The following is a 25,082-nucleotide window of genomic DNA, read 5'->3' as shown; positions in this document are numbered from 1 at the left end:
TCTGTAATAACAAATGTTAGTAGCAGGAGTGCCAGGAAGATTTTGTTAGGGTTGCCATATTTCAAAAAGTAAAATTCCTGACACCCGCAAAATTGTTGAGATTTTTTTTTAGGAAACCACCAAAATTGCTGAGATTTTCTTTAAGAAACACACCAAAATTATAAAGCTTTTTTTGGGAAGAAACCCAAAGTGTTGAGCTTTTTTGGGGAAATCCTACCCTGAAAATAGTGATTTCAAAGCTTTTTGAGCTGCTTTTCCCATTGCATTGGTATACATCCGGGTTTCCCCTGACATTTTGCCAATTCTGCAAAATTCTCCGATGCCATTTTCACACCTGAAAACCAAGACATGTAAGGAATTTCCCCGACCTATTGCAAGCCTAATTTTGTGCTGAGGAAAGCTAGGCTTCATTTTATTTTATTTATTTATATTTATTTACACAAGGTAGAACCTGTGTAAATTACTGCATGCGGAAAATTAGCCAGTGTGCACCTATTGGATTCGTTTCCCCCACTTTTTTATATGTTAACTTGAGGAATTACTGTCACAAGACTCAGCAGTGATGGCTGCTGGTTAAAATGACTTTGAAAGGGGGTCGGGCAAATCCAGAGACGAGAGGTCCATCAACAGCTATCAGCCATGATACCTAAACTGAACTTCCACTTTCAAAGGAAGTGTATCTTATCAATACTGGTTGCAGAGCAAGGTGATTGCATCCATGCCCTTTTTGTGGGCTAGTGATGTAAAGAGCATGCTCAGCCCAATCCTATTCACTCAGAATTAAATCCTGTTGCATTTAATAATGATAATAATAAAAATAAAATCTGCACACTGCCCTTCATCCATAAATCTCAGGGCTTGCACCCCTAGGGCTGGGCAATATTTGGTTTGCAACATCACAATATATCAATATCACCAGCTAAACTTTGCGATATAATGATATATCAAAATGTCTGAAATAAAGATGGAGTTATGTAGAGGCATTGGCTGAATTCAAGGTTTCCCCCACTTTGTGATTTTTGCATAGCGGGCACACACACATCACGATTCATTTTCTAATTCCAGGTAAAAATTATAAAAACCAATATTACAATATAGATGTCAAACCAATTTTGAACGATATATCAATATATTGCCCGGCCCTACTTCCCACTAAGTATGTATAGGATTGTAGATTTAGTAGTCTGATACAACAGGGCTCATCATTTTAAGTGCCAAAAAAAGGAAAGTAAAAGATGCTGTACAAGACAGGGTACCTTATTTATAAAATTACATAACAGCCTTTCCTTAAAAGCTCCTTAAATATTAAAAAACCTATATAAAAAACTAATACAATAGTAAACACAACTAAAACAAACTCTCTTTGACTATAATATCAGAGTTAACCATTCTTAGACACTGAATAAATAAAAAATTTTTAGAAGTCTTAACCTAGAAACACACACTATGATTTTATTTTTATAGTACTGTCAATGTACAGAGCACTTTAGAGTGCTCAAGAAAACAGGTCACTGTCCCGAAAGGCAACAGGAAGATGGAAGGGAGAGTAAAGGAATAAAAGAAATGAAACTTCAGTACAGTGGTACCTCAGTTTTCGAAAGTAATCTGTTCCGGAAGACCGTTCGACTTCCAAAATATCCGAAAACTGAAGCATTTACTTACGGAAAACTCAGTACGGAAGCTACGTGGCACGTTCAACTTCTGAAAAGCGTTCGAAAACCAAAACAGTTACTTCTGGGTTTTTGGCGTTTGAAAACCGAAACGTTTGACTTCCAAGACGTTCAAAAACCGAGGTACCACTGTACTTATGTTTAGCAAGCCATGAGGGCTCTGGCTGAAATCTTAAACCTGCTCACCAGGGAGAAAGCCCCACTAAATGCAATGGGATTTACCATAAGTAGACATGGACACGTTAAACTAGGGAACTCACTCCCACAGGAGACAGCGATGACCACCAACTTGGGTAACTTTTAAGGGGACTGGACCAATTCATGGAGCGTAAAGCCATAATGGCTACTAGCTATGATGGTGATGGTTGTTTGGGGGCGATAATGTTTCTAAATACCAGTTGCTGGAAACTGCAGGAGGGGAGAGTATGTTTCCAAGCACAATTCAAAGTGTTGGTGCTGACTTTTAAAGTCCTAAACGGCCTTGGCCCTGTACAGTGGTACCTCAGGTTAAGTACTTAATTCGTTCTGGAGGTCCGTTCTTAACTGAAACTGTTCTTAACCTGAAGCACCACTTTAGCTAATGGAGCCTCCTGCCGCTGCCACACCGCCAGAGCACAATTTCTGTTCTCATCCTGAAGCAAAGTTCTTAACCTGAAGCACTATTTCTGGGTTAGCGGAGTATGTAACCTGAAGTGTATGTAACCCAAGGTACCACTGTATACCTGAAGGAGCATCTCCACCCTCATCATTCTGCCCGGACAATGAGGTCCAGCTCTGAGGGCCTTCTGGTGGTTCCCTCACTGCGAGAAGTGAGGTTACAGGGAACCAGGCAGAGGGCCTTCTCGGTAGTGGCACCCGCCCTCCCACCAGATGTCAATGAAATAAACTTTTAGAAGACTTTTAGAAGACTTCGGGGAAATTTTTAATGTTTAATGCTGTGTTGTGTTTTTAATATTCTGTTGTGAGCCGCCCAAAGTGGCTGGGGAAACCCAGCCAGATGGGCGGGGTATAAATAATAAATTATTAATATTATTATTATTACTTGTGCTTGGATTCTGCTTGTGGGTTTCCCACAGGCATCGGGTTGGCCAGTTTGAGAACAGGATGTTGGACTCGATGGCCGTTGCCCTAATCCAGCAGGCTATCCTTACGTTCCTATTGGATAATAAGACTGTGCTCTAAGGAGCTAGCCAAGGGTTCAAAAAAGTTGCACTGCAAGGAGAGAGTATGGAAGGGAAACGACGACAGTAGGTATCATATACGTGATCAAAAGCGAGTTCCAAAGTCACATAAGGAATCCGTCCAGTGGCTGAGGCTGAAGGACCAAAGTTCATAGGCAGGACTGCATTGAGACATATGTGTGGAGAAATTCGGAGAGAAGTGAAGCAGTTAGATAATTTTAGGCTCTGGACCTCAGAGTCTTTTGTGGGTTTTAAAGATAGTATTGTCTGTTGCTGTGCTTGCTTTTTACAGCTCATTCTGCCGGGTGAAGTCCTTTGGCAAAGTCCTGCCCTGACAGCACCACAGGGGGAAAGGCCAAGACCATGAAAAGCCCATACAAAGGCTACACCTGGTCAAAATTATTCCATGATTTTGGCACTACCACTGAGAAGGCCCTGCTCTTTGGGTTTTTTTGTGGGGGGAGGGAATGGGGAGTGGCACACTAGGTTTTACCCTACTTTGCCTAGTCATAGAGGTCTGGAAAGAGCTGTGCGAGGCACTCAACTGGAAGTCCTGCTTCTGAGCTCCACCCGACTTCTGAGATTTTACAACACCTAAAACATTTTGAAGGGTCGAATATTTTGTGGTGAAATCACACTATGCTCAGTACTCAGTGAGTACTGAGGAGCCCCATCCATGCAGGGGTGGGGGTGCAGGATTTTATGGGGGGGCTCTAGAGTACTTTTTGAAAGGAAGGAAGGAAGGAAGGAAGGAAGGTGAGTAGATAGATAGATAGATAGATAGATAGATAGATAGATAGACAGACAGACCTTGGCTGCCCTGGGCTCCCTTGAGAGGAAAGACAGGCTACAAATGTAATATATAAATAAACTGGTAAGAGATAATAATAATAATAATAATAATAATAATAATAATAATAATAATAATAATAATTTATTTGTACCCCGCCCATCTGGCTGGGTTTCCCCAACCACTCTGGGCGGCTTCCAACAAAGACCAAAAATACACTAAAATGTCACACATTAAAAACTTCCCTGAACAGGGCTGCCTTCAGGTGTCTTCTGAATGTCAGGTAGTTGTTTATCTCTTTGACATCTGATGGGAGGGTGTTCCACAGGGCGGGCACCACTACCGAGAAGGCCCTCTGCCTGGTTCCCTGTAGCTTTGCTTCTCGCAATGAGGGAACCGCCAGAAGGCCCTCGGTGCTGGACCTCAGCGTCCGGGCAGAATGATGGGGGTGGAGACACTCCTTCAGGTATACTCCATTCCCCCCGTTTTAGTGACCTCACAGGGTGTGTTTTTTAAGGGCTTTTAAATGTGCTTTGTGGAGTTGGTTTTTCTTGTTTTATGATGCATTTTAATTAATATTAATATGAGGAACAACCATACTGAGTTCCAGAGTGTGTTTTTTTAATAAAAGAGCCTTTCAACATCCAAGAACCAGAGTTGCGGAAGCCAGGGTCCAAAACCTGGATAACTGGGACAACCGTGGACCAGCCATTGTCTCTCTCAGCCTAATCTACCTCACAGGGTTGTTGTGAGAATAAAATGGGGAGAGGGGGAACCATGAGCTCCCTTTGGGGGGGGAATGTGGGTGATAAATGTAATTAGTAAATAAATAAATAAAATTAAGTCCGCCACCTTTTGCCTTACAGAATCTGGGAACAGGGCACAGAATCCAGCTGCTTCCGAGACTTTGGAGAAGGCCAAATTGCAGCCAGGGATGCAGGGAAGGCCATGGAGGAAGATGTTTGCCACTTGTTACAAATAGCCTGGGGTGTATTTAAAACGGGGGGGGGGGGGGAGGCCAGCCAGCAATTTGCACAGGATCAAAAACAAAGAGCAAGAGTGAATCTGGGGAAGAGGAAAGAACTGCAAAACATTCTGTGAATAGCCTGGAGGAACAGGGAAAGGATACAATGCAGATAAGAGGAGGAGGAGGGTGGGGGAGAAGATCCAGACAATGCTCTGATGGCACATGATGCTATTAAGGTATGTTTGTTAAAGCTAAGCAGGTCTCCAACCTGGCCAGTTGCTTAGACGGGAGACTGAATAACCAGGGCTGGCTCAGTCAGAAAGGCAGTTTGTAACTTAGCATGCCAGGGGAGACGGCTGGAGCACTTAGGTCAGGCATGTCCAAAGTCCGTTCCCGTGGCCTAATCCGGCCGGCCGGTCAGTTTAATCCAGTCCCTGTGGCAGTTTATTTCCGGGATAAGGTAAAGGTAAAGGGACCCCTGACCATTAGGTCCAGTCGTGACTGACTCTGGGGTTGCGGCGCTCATCTCGCTTTATTGGCCGAGGGAGCCGGGGTACAGCTTCCGAGTCATGACTAAGCCGCTTCTGGTGAACCAGAGCAGCACATGGAAACGCTGTTTACCTTCCCGCCGGAGCGGTACCTATTTATCTACTTTGACGTGCTTTCGAATTGCTAGGATGGCAGCAGCAGGGACCAAGCAACGGGAGCTTACCCCGTTGAGGGGATTCGAACCACCGACCTTCTGATCGGCGAGTCCTAGGCTAAGCTCAACAACTTCAATCTTAAATAAAGGTCAATAACTTTGGTGGGCCTTCACGCAAGTTCACCTCATCAAATCTGGCCCTCTTTGGAAAAAGTTTGGGCACTCCTGACTTAGGTCCTCAGAGGCTTCTCACAGGCAATTGGTTGGCTACTGTGAGAACAGGATGGTGGACTAGATAGGCCACTCGCCTGATCCTGCAGTTCTCTCCTTACGTTCCTGTGCCAAGCTGGAGCCCCGCACAAAGGAAGGTCGTGACCCCAAGTCGTATGTGTCATGTAAGTGTCTCCCACCGGGGAGCTGCAGAAAGAATGTGGCTGGTCAAGGGAGCCATGGACTCCCAAAGGCTGAGTGAAAACCACTGCTCTACAGGTTTCTATGTGCAAAAAAATAAAATGGAAAGGAAGCAAACCAAGAGGTCGTTGCAAAGCACTTTTGATGCATATACAGTGGTGCCTCGCAAGACGAAAATAATCCGTTCTGAGAGTCTCTTCGTCTAGCGGTTTTTTCGTCTTGTGAAGCAAGCCCATTGACGGATTAGCGCTATTAGCGGCTTTTAGCGGCTTATCTGCTGATCGGATCAGCTGATAAGCGGCTTAGCGGCTTAGAAAAAGGGGGGGAAGGGGGAAAAACCCGCAGGAACTCGCAAGACATTTTCGTCTTGCGAAGCAAGCCCATAGGAGATTCGTTTTGCAAAGCACCTCCAAAACGGAAAACCCTTTCGTCTAGCGAGTTTTCCGTCTTGCAAGGCATTCGTCTTGCGGGGCACCACTGTACTTAGATAGGAAAAGTGAAACGAAAAAGAAAACGGCACCTACAATTTACAGTGCGTTTTCTCAACTTTTCTAAAAAAAAGTTCAACAACTTTTTTGGGGGTCTCCTAAAAAAAGCTGTGCCTCAGGAGCCGGGGGGTGGGGTTGCTACGCTGCTGACAAAGGAAAGTTTGGGGCCAACAGAAGTTTGAAACAGAAGCAAGGCCTTTGTGTAAACAGGTTAGAGCCTGGCCTCGTGAGACGTGAAGCTCCTTGTCCAGATTCGTGCCTAGCCAGGGGTATTCCTGGGCTCACAAACAGTCTGTCACCGTCTCATCTCCCCATCTGTAAAGCAGGAATATTAATGATCTGGCTGCTCGGTGCTACTGTGAGGTTGGGCGAGGTGATTGCCGCAAAGCACAGGGAGCATCAACAGACACTCCAGGGGGAAGGAGTGCAGCTGAGAAGGTGCTAGCACAAAAGTGAAGGATCAGGGGTGGGAACGGCAACTCACTCGTTCCTGGGCCACGGGGCACAGAGGGAACAGGCAGCAGCAGATCTGAAGGAATGTGAGCGGGGAGGGATCCCTGTCCGGGCATGTTGGGGAGCTCAGAAGATTCCATCCTCCAAGCAGACAGGCAAGGGTGGGGAGAGGCAGAGACCGGGGCCTGGCTGCAGGGAGGGAAGAGCTGATCAGGAAGCTCCCCTGAGGACAACAGGCACAGACCACTTTCCTTTCATGTCCATGGAGAGTGCCATGAAGACTCCGCCTCTCTGCAAAAGCCAATTTTGCAGGACTTGCACAGTGGGGATCTGGGCGGTGGGGGAATAGGCTTGCTACGGTATCAAGGAGGCCACTAGGGCACAGTGCCAAGCTGCATTAGGACGCTGATATTTACACTGTACACAACCCATGTGTAAAGCACATTCAACGGATATTTAAAGTACGCAGCTTCTCCCAAAGAATCCCAACCCTCCAAGTGTCCCTATTTTCCAGAGACAGTCCCGGATTTACAGAAGCTGTCCCAATTTCTGATTTGATCCCGGGATGTCCTGCTTTTCCTTAGGACGTCCCTATTTTCAATGGAGAAATGTTGGAAGGTATGGAGTTATGTGAATCCTGAGCCAAGGACATAAGTAACTCCACAACCTTTAGAAGACATCTGAAGGCAGCCCTGTATAGAGAAATTATTTTTTTTAACGTTTAACGTTTTATTATGTTTCTATATATGTTGGAAGCTGCCCAGTGGCTGGGGCAACCCAGTCAGACAGGCAATATTGTTACAGAATAGGACAGCCCTGTTTTCATCGGAGAAATGTTGGAGGGTTGGAATCCTGGGGATTTATACGAAGCTGCGATTCCCATTACATTCTACTCATGTAAAAACACGCTGATTCCTGGACCGTCCACGGGCCGGATTTAGAAAGCGATTGGGATGGATCCGGGCCCTGGGCCTTCGTTTGCTTACCCATGGTTTAATGGAACCTATTTCCATGTGGGGGTCAATTTTGATTTTCTCCGTTTCCCGTTTTTCCAGTCTTAAATGCATCTCTGGGTTATTTGTGGGGCATAGAAGTTCATTCATTCCCCCTCCAATATAGTCCAGTCCCCCACAAAGTCTGAGGGACAGTGAACCGGCCCCCTGCTGAAAAAGTTTGCTGGCCCCCTGCATTACATTAACAAACTACAGTTCCCATCATTCTCCGGGGGGAAGCCATGTCCTTTTAAATGTTTGGTGTGGACCTACGTAGTTGTCTTCTTAACCTATATGCCCTTGGTTAAGAAGACACTTACGGCAGCATTCCTAGGAAGATAGGAACATACAGTGGTGCCCCGCAAGACGAATGCCTTGCAAGACGGAAAACTCGCTAGACGAAAGAGTTTTCCGTTTTGGAGGTGCTTCGCAAAACGAATCTCCTATGGGCTTGCTTCGCAAGACGACAATGTCTTGCGAGTTCCTGCAGGGTTTTTTTCCTTTCCCCCTTTTTCTAAGCCACTAAGCTGATCCGATAAGCTGATAAGCCGCTAAAAGCCGCTAATAGCGCTAATCCTCTAATCCGTCAATGGGCTTGCTTCGCAAGAGGAAAAAACCGCTAGATGAAGAGAATCATGGAACGGATTCGTCTTGCGAGGCACCACTGTACCGAGCCACAGCACCGGTCCATCTAGCTCAGTATGGACTACACTGATTGGCAGAGGCTCTCTGGGTTTAAGGTGGGTCTCTCTCAGCCTTGAGATGGCCAGGATTGAACCCGGAACCTTCTGCATGCAACGCATGTGGCCTGTCACTGAGTGACAGCCAAGTATCGCAAATATTCTGAACAACTGTTGTCGCCCGCCTTCAATTGGTCTGCAAATAAACCCCGGTTTCTCAAGTAAGGTGGGATACGCAGTTTGAAAATAACAAAAATGGGGGAGGGGGGGACCAAGCACTACAGAAAACACAAGTTTCCCCAACGTGGATATTAAAGCTCTGTGTTTAAAACAGGATGTGCAATGCAGTTTTTGCTCCATGTAATCTAGGGGCACGAGGACTGCAGAGCATACAAAAATATGAGTGCATAAGAAAAGTCTTGCTGGGTCAGCCTTGCTTTTGGGGGAGGAGAATGTAGCTCAGGGGCAGAGGTCCCAGTTTCAATCCGCAGTATATCCAGTTTGGGCTGGGAGAGAATCTTATCCCAAATCCTGGACGGAGTTGCTGCTTGTCAGTGTAAGCAAGGCTGAGGAAGGTGGACCACTGGCCTGATTCAGTGTACAAGGCGGTTTCCCGTGTTCCTGATGAAGTGCCCATCTAGTCTATCTGGTATGCTGCTGCCTAATGCCGCTGAGAAAGTGTGGCCCAGGGACAAGAAGGAGAAGGAAAGCCCACAAACCTGAGCTACATACATTTATCGCTCTATAAGACACACTCAACCATAAGACGCACCTAGTTTTAGAGGAGAACAAGAAAAAAAAAATTCTCTCCCTCTCTGCGCAGTGCCCCTTCACAGTGGCGTAGCATGGGGGGTGCAGGGGGGCCCGGCCGCACCGGGCGCAACATCTGGGGGTTAGGGGGCGCAAATCCACAGGTTAGGGGGCGCAAATTACTTGCCTTGCCCCGGGCGCTGACAACCCACGCTACGCCACTGCCCCTTCAGCAAAGCGGGAGAAGAAATGGAAGGGGCTCCATTTCTCCTGCCGCTTTGCTGAAGGGGCGCTGTGCAGCTATCCCTGAAGCCAGGAGAGCGAGAGGGATTGGTGCAGACCGATCCCTCTCGCTCTCCTGGCTTCAGGGATAGCTGCGCAGCCTGCATTCGCTCCATAAGACGCACACACATTTCCCCTTACTTTTTAGGAGGGGAAAAGTGTGTCTTATAGAGCGAAAATTACAGTATGTGGTGAAAGGGGCATTCACACTGGGGAAGAGTACTATGGGAAGATGTGCAGGTCCAAGCGAGAGAGGATACAGGCCGGGGAGATGTGCTATGCCCCTGCTTCCAGCTCTAAGGAGGCAGGGGAATGGTAAGCCCCAAAGAGATGTTTAGCAAGGCTGCATTGATTCAGTACAAAGGCTGCAGAATTCAGCATTCTGAGGTTCTCAGGTTCCACTTAAAAAAGAAAGAAAGAAAACAGAGAGAGAGGTGGGGAAAGAGAGAGAAGAGCAATCTCTTGGGCCTTTAAGGTGTCAAGAGTTAAAATTTCAATATTTATTTATTTTAATCCTGTTGCGTGCAACACCTGGAAAAACCTCTGAAGCCTTCTTGAAAGCTCATCGCCAAAGGGTCTTTAATTTAATGGCATCTTAACTTAAGGGTCCCCCCCCCCCGCCGCAGCCCCACCCTCCCAAGAGTAAATAGTAATGGCATGCAATATTGTAAAGAGGAGGGTTTTCCCTCGCAAGCAGCGAAGTCTCAGAGGGGCCCACAGGGTGTTGGCTTGCAGAGGGGTGGGGAGGAAGGCGCACTGGACAGAGAGAAAGGTTATGCAAAAAAGCTCTGAAAAGCCAGATGATAGGAATATCAGCAAGGAATATATTGAGGTCTTCTTCTATCCCTGAGAGTAGGAAGGCAAGGCAGCAGGAGTCTTTGAAAGTTTCAGGCTGCAATCCTAAGCAGCCCAGGAAGCAAACCCCATTGGGCACAGTGGGGCTTGTTCCTAAGTAAACACACGCAGGATTGTGCTGTTATTAAGGCTATAAATTAGGAGCAAATGGTCGAGAACACAGACCTCCTTACACCATATACCATGAGGTCCATTCTTAACCTGAAACTGTTCTTAACCTGAGGTACCACTTTAGCTAATGGGGCCTCCTGCTGCCACCGCGCCACCACTGCGCAATTTCTGTTCTCATCCTGAAGCAAAGTTCTTAACCCGAGGTACTATTTCTGGGTTTGCGGAGTCTGTAACCTGAAGCGTCTGTAACCCGAGGTGCCACTGTACGAACTTTCTCAAGATCTGGCTGTGTTGATGGGCAGGCCATGGACTTCTAAGGACTTGCTTTTTTATATAAATATCCGGTTTGAAAAAGTCATCTGCAAAACAAGACGTAAATGAGGCTGTGCTACAGGATTGGTCGTAAGGAACTGTTTTCCAGTGCATGTTGTTTGGGAACAGGACAGATCCATCCATTAGCAGACAGGTGAGTCCCTGGCCCTGTAAGCTGTTTGGATAGGAAAGCACTTTTTGGAACCATATTGTTATAGATTTGAGGGGATTCCCTCCCCCCCAAAAAAATCCCTAGAAATTAATAAATGGTAGTTGTTGTTTAGTCGTTTAGTCATGTCTGACTCTTTGTGACCCCATGGACCAGAGCACGCCAGGCACTCCTGCCTTCCACTGCCTCCCGCAGTTTGGTCAGACTCATGCTGGTAGCTTCGAGAACACTGTCCAACCATCTCGTCCACTGTCACCCCCTTCTCCTTGTGCCCTCCATCTTTCCCAGCATCAGGGTCTTTTCCAGGGAGTCGTCTCTTCTCATGAGGTGGTCAAAGTAGTATTTTGATTAACTGGGATATGGATGAAAATACAAGCTGCAGGACTGTGCCAGAAAGGGAATCCCTGGGCTGGCTTATGCAAAACAGCCTGGCTAGCCTAAGGAAGAGCAAATCTATTAAGATGACCTAATGGGCCATCCTAGAAGAATCCTTGGGCCTGCCTGGGAAGACAGATGTTGCAAAGGTGATGGTGTGTGTGTGTGTGTGTGTGTGTGTGTGTGTGTGTGTGTGTGTGTGAAGGGACAGGAAAAGAAAGTTTTTGAGCAAGGTATCTTAGGAAGAAGAACCAGGAAGAGACTGGGGTCCATTTGCTGGGTCCTCAAGAATGACCAAGGGTGCAGCCAGCACACAAATAATTACCGGGCTGCATGTCCTGCTTCTTCCAAAATCCTGGAGCCAATACTGAATACTGGACACACCCGGCATGTCTGTTGTAGAATGACAATACACCCCTCTGCAGGAGCAAGAGCTGGGCACAAATTCAACAAATAGATGAACATCTGATAGCAACACAGTGTCGACCTCCTTTCAGTCAGACACTGCATGTTGCCAGACAATGTATTGAAACTTGGATCCTGCCCACCAAACTAGAAAGGGGTGGGATTTCATTGCAATCTATTGGCTGCTCTCCCTGCTTGCTGGGAAAAATATCATGGCAAGGAAGAGACTAGCTTGGCCCCATCTGTTGACCAGAAAAGGAGCAGTGCAGGGAGCTGCTTCTTTCCCTGCCAGAAGAAATAACACCTTACAACTAAGAACTAGAGCCTGGGTTTGCTTTTTTCCCTCCTCCCTCCCAAAAGCTTTTCCTTTTGTGTCATGTCTTTTGTAAGCCTGGTTTCAGGGACTGATGGTTTCAAGACACTCTGGGAAGCCCCCCCCCTCCTGTTGCTGGTGCTGGTGGGAAACCCAGAATTGCTAGAGCAGGGGTCACCAACCTAAAACCCATGGGCCGGAAGCGGCCCGTGGAGGTCGTCTGACGGCCCCCGAACCACGGCGCCTGCTCTTGCGCTGCACTAAACTGGTGCAGCGCGGCGCGGGGACTCGCTTCTGCAGCGCGAGAAATCACGTCTGCGCAGACGCAGATGCCAAAAATCACGGGCAGGTGTGATCCAGCCCACAGAGGGATCTCCGCGGCACCGATCCAGCCCAGGCAAGATAAACCTTGCCGACCCCTGTGGTAGATCATGAGACTCTTAATCTCAGGGTTGTGGGTTCAAGCCCTACGTTGGGCAAGAGATTCTTGAATTGCAGGGGGCTGGACTACGGGACCCTGGTGGTCCCTTCCAACTCTACAATTCTATGATTCTAAAATGTGGGAACACCAGGAGAGCCCTGCCAGATCCGAGCCAAAGTTCATCTCCCCTCAGGAGCCAGCCCCCTGCCTCTGGGAAGCTTTACAAGCAAGTAATGAACGCCGCAGCCCCCTCTGCTGTTGCCTCCCTGCAAATTGAATTCCGAGGCATACGGATTCTGCCCCTTGGAGGTTCCATGCTGCCATCGTGATGGTTGGTGGCTAGTTACAAAGCACTCTCTGCTGTGAGTTCCCCCTGATGCACTTTTAAAGCCGTCCAAATGTGTGGCTATCATCACCACCACGTCTTGGGGCAGTGAATTCCAATACCACACGAGGTTTAGATTTGCCATGCCAGCTAGATCTGGGGACCCTGGGTAGCCTGTGGAAGGTGATTTTCTCCAGCAGGAAGATGAATAAAAGAGGGCAGATTTCAGAGAAATATTGCTTGCCCACCGGTCCTTCAGCATACACCTGGTACACAGGCTGAGACCCTACCTGCCCACGGACTGTCTCGCCAGAGTGGTGCAAGCTCTAGTTATCTTCCGCTTGGACTACTGCAATGCGCTCTACATGGGGCTACCTTTGAAGGTGACCCGGAAACTGCAATTACAGTGGTACCTCAGGTTACATACGCCTCAGGTTACAGACTCCGCTAACCCAGAAATAGTGCTTCAGGTTAAGAACTTTGCTTCAGGATGAGAACAGAAATCGTGCTCCGGCGGCAGTGGGAGGCCACATTAGCTAAAGTGGTGCTTCAGGTTAAGAACAGTTTCAGGTTAAGAACAGACCTCCGGAACAAATTAAGTACTTAAACCAAGGTACCACTGTAATCCAAAATGCGGCAGCTAGACTGGTGACTAGGAGCAGCCGCCAGGACCACATAACACCGGTCCTGAGAGATCTGCATTGGCTTCCAGTATGTTTCCAAGCACAATTCAGAGTGTTGGTGCTGACCTTTAAAGCCCTAAACGGCCTCGGCCCAGTATACCTGAAGGAGCGTCTCCACCCCCATCATTCTGCCCGGACACTGAAGTCCAGCGCCGAGGCCCTTCTGGCGGTTCCCTCATTGCAAGAAGTGAGGTTACAGGGAACCAGACAGGGCCTTCTCAGTAGTGGTGCCCGCTCTGTGGAACGCCCTCCCTTCAAATGTGAAGGAAATAAGCAGCTAGCTTATTTTTAAAAGCCATCTGAAGGCAGCCCTGTTTAGGGAAGTTTTTAATATTTAATGCTGTATTGTTTCTAACACTCGATTGGGAGCTGCCCAGAGTGGCTGGAGAAACTCAGCCAGATGGGCGGGGTAGAAATAATAAATTATTATTATGATAAATTATTATATTACACAATTGTGGGGGGACCCTGTGCCTATATTAAAAGGTCTAGGATGCTCTCAAGAGTTTACCTAGCATAAGATGCCTTAGAACAAGCCCCCAGAATCCTTTGCACCATGCAGGGCTTCTACAGCAGGCGTTCACAGGGCACAGGGCAGAATGTGAACTCGGAAAGGGTTCCTCGAGAGCGGAAAGTTTTAAAAGCCGCCGGTTTAACACATAGAGTTTAATCCAAAAATTCAGGGCAATCTTATTTGACAACAGCCCTCTCTCATTCTCTGAAAGCTGTTATCCACTACTTGGATAATCTGTTTCAAAGCCATCTTTTAAACCTCAGCATTGTCTCAACAGAAAAGCAGGGCTTGGGTGAATGCTTTGTCTGCTCACCCAGGTGCCCCAAGAGGGGAGGGTTCCCCCCCCCCCCAGGTTCGTGCTCCTTCCTAAAAACTGAGAATCGGCTCCAAAAAAACTGGGAGCAACTTTTTTCCAGCTCTGCTGCTGATCTAGCTAACGGTTTCAGCATCTTTCTGTCAAGTCTTTATTATTTGTCGTCGGGTAATATTATATTGCTGTTGTTGCAACACACCCCAGGAGAATTGGCAAGCCATTGCTTTTGTGATCTACTGGTGAGCTTCCAAAGGCATCAATACCTGATCGTTACTGGAAAGAGGAGGGGCTAGATGGGGCTTCCTGAGATTCAGCAAGTCGGTCCTTGCGTCCATTTGTGCCCAAAGCATGCACGGGAGAGACCTGTATCATCTATGCACGATAAAGTGGAATATATAACAAGTGAGATCTGCAATAAAATGTTGCAGCAGCCCAAGTGTGGGGCACTTCTGGCCCTCAAGACGCTGCTGAACCACAACTCCCATCTGCCTCAGCAAGCATAGCCAATGACCAAAGATGATGGGAGTTTAGCAACAACAGGAGAGGGGGGCAGCAAAGGTTCCCCTACTCCTCCATTATACCCTAACACCTAATATTGCTCCTGTTCAGGGTTCCAGTCAACCATGTCCTATGTCAAGAAGCTGTCAAGGGCTCAAGCAGTTCACTCCCCCTGCCCGGTTTTTTGTTTTCCCTTTCCGACTGACACTCAACATTTTGTGATTCCCTTGCTTCTACATAAATTGGGATTTACCTAAGCACGCCCTCTTGATTTCCAGCAGCCCCTTTTGGGCTCTAATTCTGTCAGGATCCTACCTCCGAGGGCACAATTCACAGGGAATGATGCTGAACTGCATGCCCTGTCTCCCCAGGTCTCTGAGCATGCCTGCCTGCTTCTGTTTAAACAAGGGGTTTGGATGATGGGTTTAAGATTGCAATCTAACAGGTTCCTAACCTGCCTGACTGTTTCAGGTTGTAGCCTCCAGTGTTTATTTTAGCGGCCATTTTAAGCCATGACAACTGTTTAAAAAATAAATAAATCTGAATACATCTAAATGCATTTATGGGTGCACATGGTCAATAGTTTGAGAGTGGATAAACCAAAACAGCATTAGGATGTTTGTGGAGAAAGCAAAGAAAAGCTGGCCTTCTTGCTAGCCTACGGGATAGAATTGCTGCTGCTACATTTATCCTGGAGCAAATTTGTTTTATCCCAGTGTATGTCATCCGACTACATTTTATGCTGCCAAGAGCCTTTGAAGTTATCTTCTGGTAGATTCCCACCCTTAGGCAATCAAACAAGCTATGGTTTGTTTCCCCAAAGCTCAGTTTGTTTTCCAGCTGCTCTCGCCTCAAGACTTTGCAGTTTGGTGACCATCCAGGATGGGGTCAGTAAAATAATAAAAATAAAAAAATCAAGGAAGGGTGCTGAATTCACACATGACACCAGGAAACCAAGTTTCATAAGCCAAATAGATTCAGATCATTCTTTGTTAATGGGAAACAAACCATAGTTAAGTTGCTGGGCATGGTTCATATGTAACAATAAAGGTCTTAGCCAATTAAGTTCTACTGAAATCAATGAACCTAAGCTAGTTATGTCCTCTAAGGGCTATCAAGATAATAGTTTACAGTTAGGCTTGTTCTTACGGGCAATGTTCAACTCTAGGCATTACTAGTTAAAGTAGAGGTGGAGAACCTGTGGCCTCCAGGTGCTGATGGACTCCAACTCCCATAATTCCTGGCTGCCTGGACTCCAACTCCCATAATTCCAACAACATCTGGAGGACCATAGGTTCTCCATCCTCAAATTAAAGGATCTCAACATTAAAACCAGTGTCTTGTTTCTAACAGGAAGCTTCCAAGAAGAGTGCAAAGGCAACATCCCTTCCAAGCTGATTGCCCTCAGCGTCTTGTATTCACACAGGCATATTGCCCTCTGGTTCACAGAATCACGAGAGTTGCAAGGTATCTCCAAAGGTCATCTAGTCCAACCCCCTGCAATGTAGGAGTTTTCATCTAGCTCTCCTGGCTAACAGGTGCTGGAAGACTGGTTATCCTCCGCAAATATGCTTGCTTGCTTCTTCTTTTAAGCCCTCTTAGCTAGCGGCCATAAATATATCCAGTGGCGGTGAATTCCGCAAGTTAATTGCACGTTGTATATGAAATACTTCTCTCTTTCGGCTCTCCAGAGCCTTGAGCTATTAATCTGCCGGGGAGGTGCCGCTGCGAGATTACGACCGGCTCCAAGGCTGCCCCGTGAACTGCCGTAGCAAAAGTGGGATTAGAACTCTGCTCTCCCAGATCAAAATATAATCCTCTCCTTGGTGCACTAAGCTTGTGTATATGTTGCGTGTGCGCAGACACCAATGCCTCACACAACTGAAATCTCCCGTGGGGACGCCCCTCTCTTCTCCAGGTCTCTGGGCTGCCTGCCGTTGCCCAAGGGGGTAATTATAAAGGTGTTTGTTTTTGATTGCCTCATTTAGACACAAGTGGCTTTTGCTCAGCGCAGAACCCGCCTTGCGTGTCCATGTGTGTGTGTGTCTATATATCTATATCTGCCTGTCTGATGCAACAGCTGAACACTCAGAGAGAGAAAGATGGGGCCCACTCCCCTCTTATCTAGGGGGAGATGCGCCCCTGTCATTCGTCGCTAAGGGGGAAGACTCCAAAATTGGCTGGGGGAACACACGCTTTTGACCCACGTGAATTTTCCAAAGGGGGTGCCTTCCATCTGTATTCCCCCCCCCCCGCAACCCCTACATCTTAGGGCTATGAGAAAGTGAGGCCTGGAAAATCCCTAGAAATGGACTCTTCTGAGACAGCCACGACTAAAATTAGAAGTGCCGTAACTATGGGTGGAAGCGAGGGAGGACTTTGTGGCCAGGGGAACAGGCCCAAATTATCCCTAACTTTATTAATTATGGTGTTCGAAACACCTGAGGTGGCCTGGAACACACACACACACACACACACACACTGTATATCTCATACATTTAAAGAAAAGAGAAAAGAATCCTGGGAACTGTAGTTTCTGAGACAGCTTGGAAATGTTACTGTGTGAGGGGGAAACTACAGTTCCCATGATTCTATGGGGGTGAGAGGAAGTGGAGCCTAGTAGGCGGGCATGAGAATGAGAGGGAGAAAGAAGGGTTGTGGGGCTTACCGTACCTTGCCTCCAGTCCGCAGCGCCATCTTGTTTGCTCGCTGGAGATCGACATCTGCAATACATTCGACTTTGGCGAGAGGATGGCTGTGCCAACAGAGCAGAGGGTTAGGATACCAGCACAAAAAGTGTGTGTGTGTGTGTGTGTTTTGGTGTGGGGGTAGAATCTCTGCCAAAAGAATCTGGCTTAAAGATGTTGAGGACCAAAAAGGACACCTCCCTGTTCCAAGCCCAAACGAAAATTAACGGACCAAAGACTGGCTGTGTACATGCCATGCATTTAAAGCACATTACGGACCATCCTGGAAACTGTAGTTTACTCCCAACATACCTACCATTCTCAGCACATTTATCAAACTACAGTTCCCAGGATTCTTTGGGCTGAGGTTGCTTTGAATATATGGCTTATACCACGGCCAGCCCAAGACATTTGGGCACCTTAGGGGAACCACAAAATGGCGTTTGCTCACCCCTGCCAGGGAAGAAGGGGTGAGTAAAGATCAACCTCAGGAACAAGGAAGGAAGAAGTATCTACATCAGGATCAGTGATTACAGCTAGTAGCCTTTAACAGCCTTGGTAGTTGCTGCTATGTTACAGCTCCCAAAATCCCCTGGGCAATGCAGGCGGAAGCTGATGTTAGTTGTAGTTTGAAAATTTGCAGGCAACAGGTTTTTGTTTTTGTTTTATTATGAGATCTGCCCTTCCTCCTGGGAGCTCAGAGTAGTGTACATGGGTCCCCACACTCCCCGTTTTATCCTGACAACAACCCTGTGAAGTTGATAAAGTTCAGAGATTGCGATGGGCCCAAAGGTCGCCCAGCGAGCTTCATTGCGGAGTGGGGATTCGAACCCAGCCCTCGCCTACAGTAACATCAAATTAATGTTAACTTTTCCTGCATTAACTACAACAGAAAACACCAGAATGTCACATCGGTAGAGGGGAAAGAGAGGACTCAGAAGGTGGAGTTTTGGGGTCCCAAAAGGTTGTGTGAGTTTGCAGCCCGGTGCCACTTCTAAACACTTGACAAGGGTTTAATGTGTGAGCCCAGAAGTTCCAAGTTAAAATTTCATGTCTACCAGAAACTCAGTAGGTGGTCTTATGCATATTCCCCGCCTCCCACCCATATTATTATATGGACAATAATGGTTTGCAGAGGGGTAGCCATAGCCTACATGACAAGGCTGTTGTAATGATTGCTGAGCCTGTGCATTCACAGCACTTTGAAAGGCTCTGTGTAGGAATGCATGATTCTTAAATAGGAATGAAATGCAAAGCAGCTGAGGGATATTACCAGCAGAAAGGAAGCTGTCTCAATCTATGTCGGAAGCGTCGGAGAAGACAGCCTGCGTATGGCACGATATTGCTCAGAGGCACTTCTTCCAGTAAAACTCTGCAAGCCCCCCCCCCTTTTTTAGAAAATCAACTTCCGAGTGGGTGCATACGGAGCAAACATTTCCACACTAATGCGTCCACAGTGGGTGGGATGAACTTAATAATGAAAAGTTTTGGGGAGCCCAAAGTAACTCATTAAGAGAGAAGGGTGTCTGTTTCTGGATGAGTCACTTGCCAGATAATCCTGCCCCATATCTGGAAAGGACAGGGGTGAGTGGGGAGCCTCCAGATGTTTCTGGACTTCCACCAGCTGTGGCCAGCATTGCCAATGGTTAGCGACGATGGGAATTTTGTAGCCCAACCTCTGGAGGGCCGCAGCTTCCCCAAACCAAGACTACAAAGATTCCCTGCCTTCAGAAGGAGACGTACTCTGCAAGTCACGCAGATTTATTTATTTATCACATTTTTATCCCGCCTTTCCTCCAAGGAGCTCAGGGTCATGTGGTTCTCTTTTTACAACAACCCTGTGAGGTACGTTAGGCCGAGAAACTGTGACTGGCTCAAGGTCGCTCAGCGAGCTTCACTCAGGATTCGAACCCTGGTTTCTCAGGTCCTAGTCCAACACTCTAACCACTAAACCACATGGATTGGGTGGTGGTGTTGCGCTCTTTAGAGGGCAAGTTGCTTTTTATTCCTACGTGCTCTTAAAAGGTAAAGGGACCCCTGACCATTAGGTCCAGTCATGGCCGACTCTGGGGTTGCGGCGCTTAACTCGTTTTATTGGCCAAGGGAGCCAGCGTACAGCTTCCGGGTCATGTGGCCAGCATGACTAAGCCGCTTCTGGCAAGCCAGAGCCGTGCACGGAAATGCCGTTTACCTTCCCGCCAGAGCGGTACCTATTTATCTACTTGCACTTTGACGTGCTTCCGAACTGCTAGGTTGGCAGGAGCAGGGACTGAGCAACGGGAGCTCACGCCGTCGCGGGGATTTGAACCGCCGACCTTCTCATCGGCAAGTCCTAGACTCTGTGGTTTAACCCACAGCGCCACCCGCGTCCCTTAATTCAGGATCCAAGATTCAGGGTCCAAGAGTAAAGTGGCCTTGCAGTTTTAAATCAGACCTTCTCACTGTTGGCTCCCAACAGTGTGGGACGCCCTCCCTATAGAGGTGTGTTGGGCACCATCCTTGCCAAGCTTTAAGCGGTCAATGAGGGCTGGCCTCTTATTATTGAATGTTATTGGCCTATTGTCCAGCCGATATGCGCTGCATGGCATTTTGGGGTGGGGTCATTTTCGATCCAATCTATTGCATTATCTTCCCTGGACGTAACTGGCATTTAGGGTGAAGGGCAGTTAACAACCAGAACCAAATAATGAAGACCACGAAGGAAAAGACGTGCCGGCTACCAGTACTTTCCATCGGGTGTGGAACACAAATGCAAAAACCAGTAGAAGGACAGTTCCCACTAGGGCCCGGAATACAAGGGGTTAACCCGAGGAGCTTGAGGCCTGACACCTGTTTAAAGAGACATGTGGGAATTTTCCGGTCTTGACCCCTGCCGCTGACCCCTGGCGACCAGGCTACTGGGGAACCAGGCCAAAATATGGGAACAATCTCCCCAGGCATGAAAACTGACAGCTTGGGGGAATGGAATGACAGGGGGGTGGGGGTGGGGAGAGGCTATACAAGGACCCACGGCGGAGGGGGGGCTGGAGATGGGGCGAGGGGGGCGGGCTGAATAGCCCTTGCATCCACCCGCTCCCTGCCCCCCACCGCACAAATCCTGACCTCCCAATTCCTTTTTTACTTTCTTTCTTTTTCAGTCTCCTATTGCACCTCCCAGAAAAGACCCCTTTGCAGATGCAATTTCTACCCGGCCCCCCCCCCGCCACCCTTTGCCCTGCGCTGTCCTTGGGACTCCCTCTGGGTGAAGGGAGGGCGCAAGGCAAAGAGGGTGGGGAGGGTGCGGAGGGTCACAAGCCCAGGGAGCAGGCAGCAGCCGAGAGGTCTGGTGCCACATTTTCTGGGGCCCGGCTATAAATAGCCAGCGTTATAAATAATACAGCATTATTCCCTCTATAATTATCGGGTGGGAAGTTTGTGGCCGGGCTGGCGTATTACACGGCTGTGCAGGCCGGCACCCTCCTGCCTCCCTTACGCCAGTCTTCCTAATTTACACTCCTTCCTCGCAGGGCCCGTCCCTCCTGCCAGACGGACAAATCGAGCAACCGGATCCCTCCATTACTCTGGAGCAAAAGGCTCCACGGCGCAGACCGCATCCTTTTCATTTAAACTCCCAGGGAAATAACGGAGTGGGACCCTCGCCCCGCTGTTGGGAGGGGAAAGGGAGCCAGCCTCCCCACTTCACCCCACCCCACCCCAAAAGCTTTTGCAATTGTAGCCCCTGCTAGGCTGAGGTTAATTTCGAAGGCAGAAATTTTGACCCGCTCGGCTTTAAGCCTGTCCAGAAGACGTGCCCCGCTAACCCACGGAGCCCGTTCCCTAATCCGACATGTGTGTGGGTTGCCCGGGGTTACTTGGTAGTGAGGGAAAGGCAGGCGAGATATGCTCAGAAACACACTTGTCATGTTACAGGGTAGATTCTGGATATTTAGCATGCTCTGGGGCTCAGTCCCGGCATAAATTAAGACCCACTTCATTGTGACATCATCATTATTATATAGCACCACCAGTGCATGGCAGTTTATAGCATGCAATAGGACAGGTCTCTGTCCCGAGGCCTTACAATCAACGTCATGATATTAGAGTTCCCTAGGTATATCATTTAAAATGCATCTACTTTGTTAGGGTTTTAGTCCTGTTTTAACTGTATTGCTGCTTTTAATCTTGTGTGTTAAATCATCCTGAGGTAGTTGTTTGGAAGGCAATTAACAAATCACCGATATCCAGTAGTAATTAATATCCAGCCCAATTGTTTAGCTCCCTTGTTTAGAGGCAAACTCTCAAATCTGCTTTCCTCTACACATGAAAACACCTCCGGGCATCTCAGAAATATAAACAGTACACACACTAACAAATTTTGACGACATCCAGAGTCTTAGCAAATTGGGGGTGTCCAAGCCAGCACGGGTGGGGAAACTGAGGCAGACACAGTGAACAGGGATGATGAATGCACGCCGGTTTGTTCCTAACAACACCCTCTTGCCTTAAGGGAGATGGGAATAAGGGGTGCCCCTTTCTGCTGTGGGAGAATTGCATTCTGACCTCCCTATGCAGGTCTACTCAGAAGTAAGTCACAGAGGTCAATGGAAGAGTTTGTTTCAAATATGTACTCCGTTCACACAGCTCACTGGGTGGCCTTCAGTTACTCAACCTTGCATACCTCACACAGTTTTATCAGACGCATAGGATTATATATATATTGTAACTCACGGAGTCCCTCTAATATGCTACAGTGAGAAATAAATCTAGATGAATTCAAAATAAACAAGCCTTCTTTTTTGGCTCGGCTAAAATACGGAACCCAGGAATTCAGGCTTTCATTAAAAGGCCCTGTCAGAAGTGATGCTTACATGCCTCTCTGTTTTAAAACCTTCATCTTCCACAAGTCTACTGCAGATGAGGTTTCAGTCAGGTTTTGGGGTTTTTTTACACTGAAACCGGTTCCCTACGCATGCTGTTAAAGCAATATTCACAACAACCGACCAACCGGCAATCTGGGTTTAAAATGTCTCCCTTGTGATTCCAACATCCACACATGGACCAAAGTTTTTGATGCAGCTGAACTGTATCCCACGGGGAAAGAGGGAGGGAGGGAGAAGAACTTTGAGAACTGTAGCCCCTGATAGGCAAAAGTTAATATTTAAAAGGCAAAAATTTCCACGCTGGGGCCTTGAGCCTTTCGAGAAGACCTGCTCTTTCCAATACAGTTTAAAGCACACACCCCAAATTTGTAATATCAACTTCTATCAGTTATAAGTTTCTGGGGGTTTTTTAAAGTCACTCTTCTGCTTTCACAATGATGCAACACATTTTAGGATTCGGTGGTTGTTGTTTTCAAAGACCTTCTGAGCACCATTTAGAATCAATCATAGCATTTCATTTATAAATGTCCTTAGGTTTAAGCCTTTTTTCAAGGGGGGGGGGTTCAAAAACAAAGACTCTCCCCTACCTACCCACCCACCCATCCACTTCTACCTGTACTGTATTCAAGACTGTTCTTCTACATCTTCCTTGGTGTCCCCCCCAAAAAAAAAATCATAATAATTGGGGAGTTTGTGATCACCCCATTTGGTGTTGGGTCCAAGAATCAGAGGCATGCAACGTCTGGACCGATTATGCAAAGTGTTCTGCCCCACATGCAACACTCCCCCCTCCCAAAAAAATAAGAAGACAGAGCTGAGGGTGGGGAGGAGAAGAGAGAGAGAGAAAAAGAGACTTACAGAGCAAAGAGGAAGAGAGGGCTTTCTTTGTGTGGGGCTGCCCCATAGACGGGCTAAGTCGTCCCCTCCCTTTTTGCCCCCGGCCAGCTGGGAAAGTCAACTCCGGGGAGCCGGCCGGAGGGAAAGAGCGAGCGAAGCGGGTATATTTAGCCGCAGGGCGGGGTCGGCCGCCTGAGGAAGGAGGGAAGGAGGAAAAGAAGGAGTAAAGCGGGATTAAACTCTAGAAGGGGACGCCCGGCGCCTTGTGACTCCTCCATCGCCGAAATAGCAGCGCGAGGCGAGAGGAAAAGTTTGTTCCTGCGGCGGAATTAGCAGCAGGGCACTAAAAACAGCTGCAGCGAAAGCAGCGCCGCCGCCGCCGCCGCCTCCCTGGCCCGGGGCGCCTGCCAGCTGGCAGCCAGCTCCGGCCCTGCCCTGCCCGGCCTGCCTGCCCGCTCGGAGCGAGAAGCGCGGCAGACACAAGCACAGGCCCGCACGGCCCTTCGCACGCACGGCGAGGCTCCCTTTGTTGCCGCTTCCTCAGCGCCGCCGCCGCCCGTAAGAGGCGTGGGTTCCGCCTCGCTGGCGCCCTCGGCCGCGCAGCGCCTCCTGCCGGCGGCGGCGGCCCGGCGCGGCCGGCAGGGGGCGCTAAGGACGAGGCGCCCGGATACGAGGCGGCGACAAGGCAGCTCCCGCTGCGTCTCTGTGTGAGTCTCCGTTCTGGCTTGCCTCTTTCTCCTCTTCCTCCATCAGCTTTTTTCTGCTTCTCACCACGCATCAGGAGCAGGGCCTGGTTTAGAGCCAGTGTGGTGTAGTGGTTAAGAGCGGTAGTCTCCTAATCTGGGGAACCGGGTTCGAGTCTCCGCTCCTCCACATGCAGCTGCTGGGTGACCTTGGGCCAGTCACACTTCTCTGAAGTCTCTCAGCCCCACTCATAGAGTGTTTGTTGTGGGAGAGGAAGGGAAAGGAGAATGTAGGCCGCTTTGAGACTCCTTAGGGTAATGATAAAGTGGGATATCAAACCCAAACTCTTCTTCTTCTTCTAGATTTGGTGAGGCCCTAAGCTACTGAAGGTAATGGGGCCCTTTATATGTCCAGCTGTCCTTTGTCAACAACAAATTGTCGCTGTTTCTTGTGTTGAATATATTGCAAGTGGTAATTTATGGAACTAATAGGTATCTAAAGCCATTTGCACATAACAAAATATGTATTTGATCAAAGTAATTGTTGAAAAGTCCATGCAGAATGCAAAGTCCACGCAGAATGTAGGCCCCTTATATATAGAAATGAGCAAACCAGTTGTATTTTAGGGAGCAGGCTAGCAGGCCTGCTTACATCATAGGAGCCTACATAACACAAAACACTGTTGCCGTATGTAGGTTTTATTTTATTTGTTTTTTATCTGATATTTTGGAAATGTACATCCACTTTTTCCCCTTTAAATTTTTTTGGGGCCCCCAAGACAGTGCGGCCCTAAGCTATAGCTTCTTTAGCTTATACGTAAATCCGGCACTGATCAGGAGTGCCACCTTGAATAAAATATTTGCGGGGAGGGGGAGCAGGCAAGTTCAGACTCTCCAAATTATCCAGGGACAGTCCCAGATTTACAGACATTTCTGATTTGATCCCGGAATGTGCCGCTTTTCCTTAGGATGCCCTGATTTTCGTCGGAGGAATGTTGGAGGGAATGCAAGCTCCGCCCCGCATAATTGGTCATGGCGCAAGCACACCATCTGAATGGCAATGCCCATCAACTTGGGGGGAGGGGCTTCACATATTTTATTAGGGGGTCGGAAGGGTCCTTAGCCCCTAGGAATTTGCTCCTATGACACACACACACACACACACACACACACACACACACACACCAGCTTCCACAGCACTCAGTGTGATTCAGATATATCTTCAACCTATTAAGCGGTATAGAAATCAAATAATCAGTTAGTCGATTCATTCACTCCTGATACAAAGAGCCGGTGGAATTGTTGGGCTTCAGAAAGAGGCTGCCCACTGGCTCTCTTGTGCCCAGATCAGTGAAATACAGGTGGGCAGGGGACCCTGGAATTGTAGAGTTGGAGCGGATCCCAAGGGTCAGCTA

General features: G+C 48.1%; 1 protein-coding gene and 1 long non-coding RNA gene across 4 annotated transcripts in view; one reads left to right on the top strand and one right to left on the bottom strand.

The window, feature by feature from the left end:
- ERF (ETS2 repressor factor) overlaps positions 1–23,348 on the bottom strand; it is a 39,767-nt gene extending 16,419 nt beyond the window's left edge. For 2 of the 3 annotated variants that reach the window (XR_014528889.1, XM_083515543.1), the window contains exons 1-2: positions 23,006–23,346; positions 17,270–17,356 (exon numbers count right to left, since the gene is read on the bottom strand). Coding sequence is in view for 2 of the 3 variants with exons in the window: in XM_083515543.1 (XP_083371669.1) it covers positions 17,270–17,356; positions 23,006–23,051 (133 nt within the window). In the remaining variant the exon portion in view is untranslated. Of the gene's footprint in view, positions 1–17,269; positions 17,357–23,005 lie in introns of all 3 variants that reach the window. The other variant, XM_083515545.1, reaches the window with a different exon arrangement.
- On the top strand, positions 7,722–8,550 carry LOC310711755. Its single transcript, XR_014528627.1, has 2 exons — positions 7,722–7,949; positions 8,270–8,550. It is a non-coding gene; the product is annotated as an uncharacterized lncRNA (long non-coding RNA).
- Positions 23,349–25,082: the final 1,734 nt, after the last annotated feature.

The sequence above is a fragment of the Podarcis liolepis genome (genome assembly GCF_965112155.1).
Source record: "Podarcis liolepis genome assembly, chromosome: 7".
Taxonomy (NCBI): Eukaryota; Metazoa; Chordata; class Lepidosauria; order Squamata; family Lacertidae; genus Podarcis; species Podarcis liolepis.
This window is presented reverse-complemented; position numbering and strand designations above follow the sequence as displayed.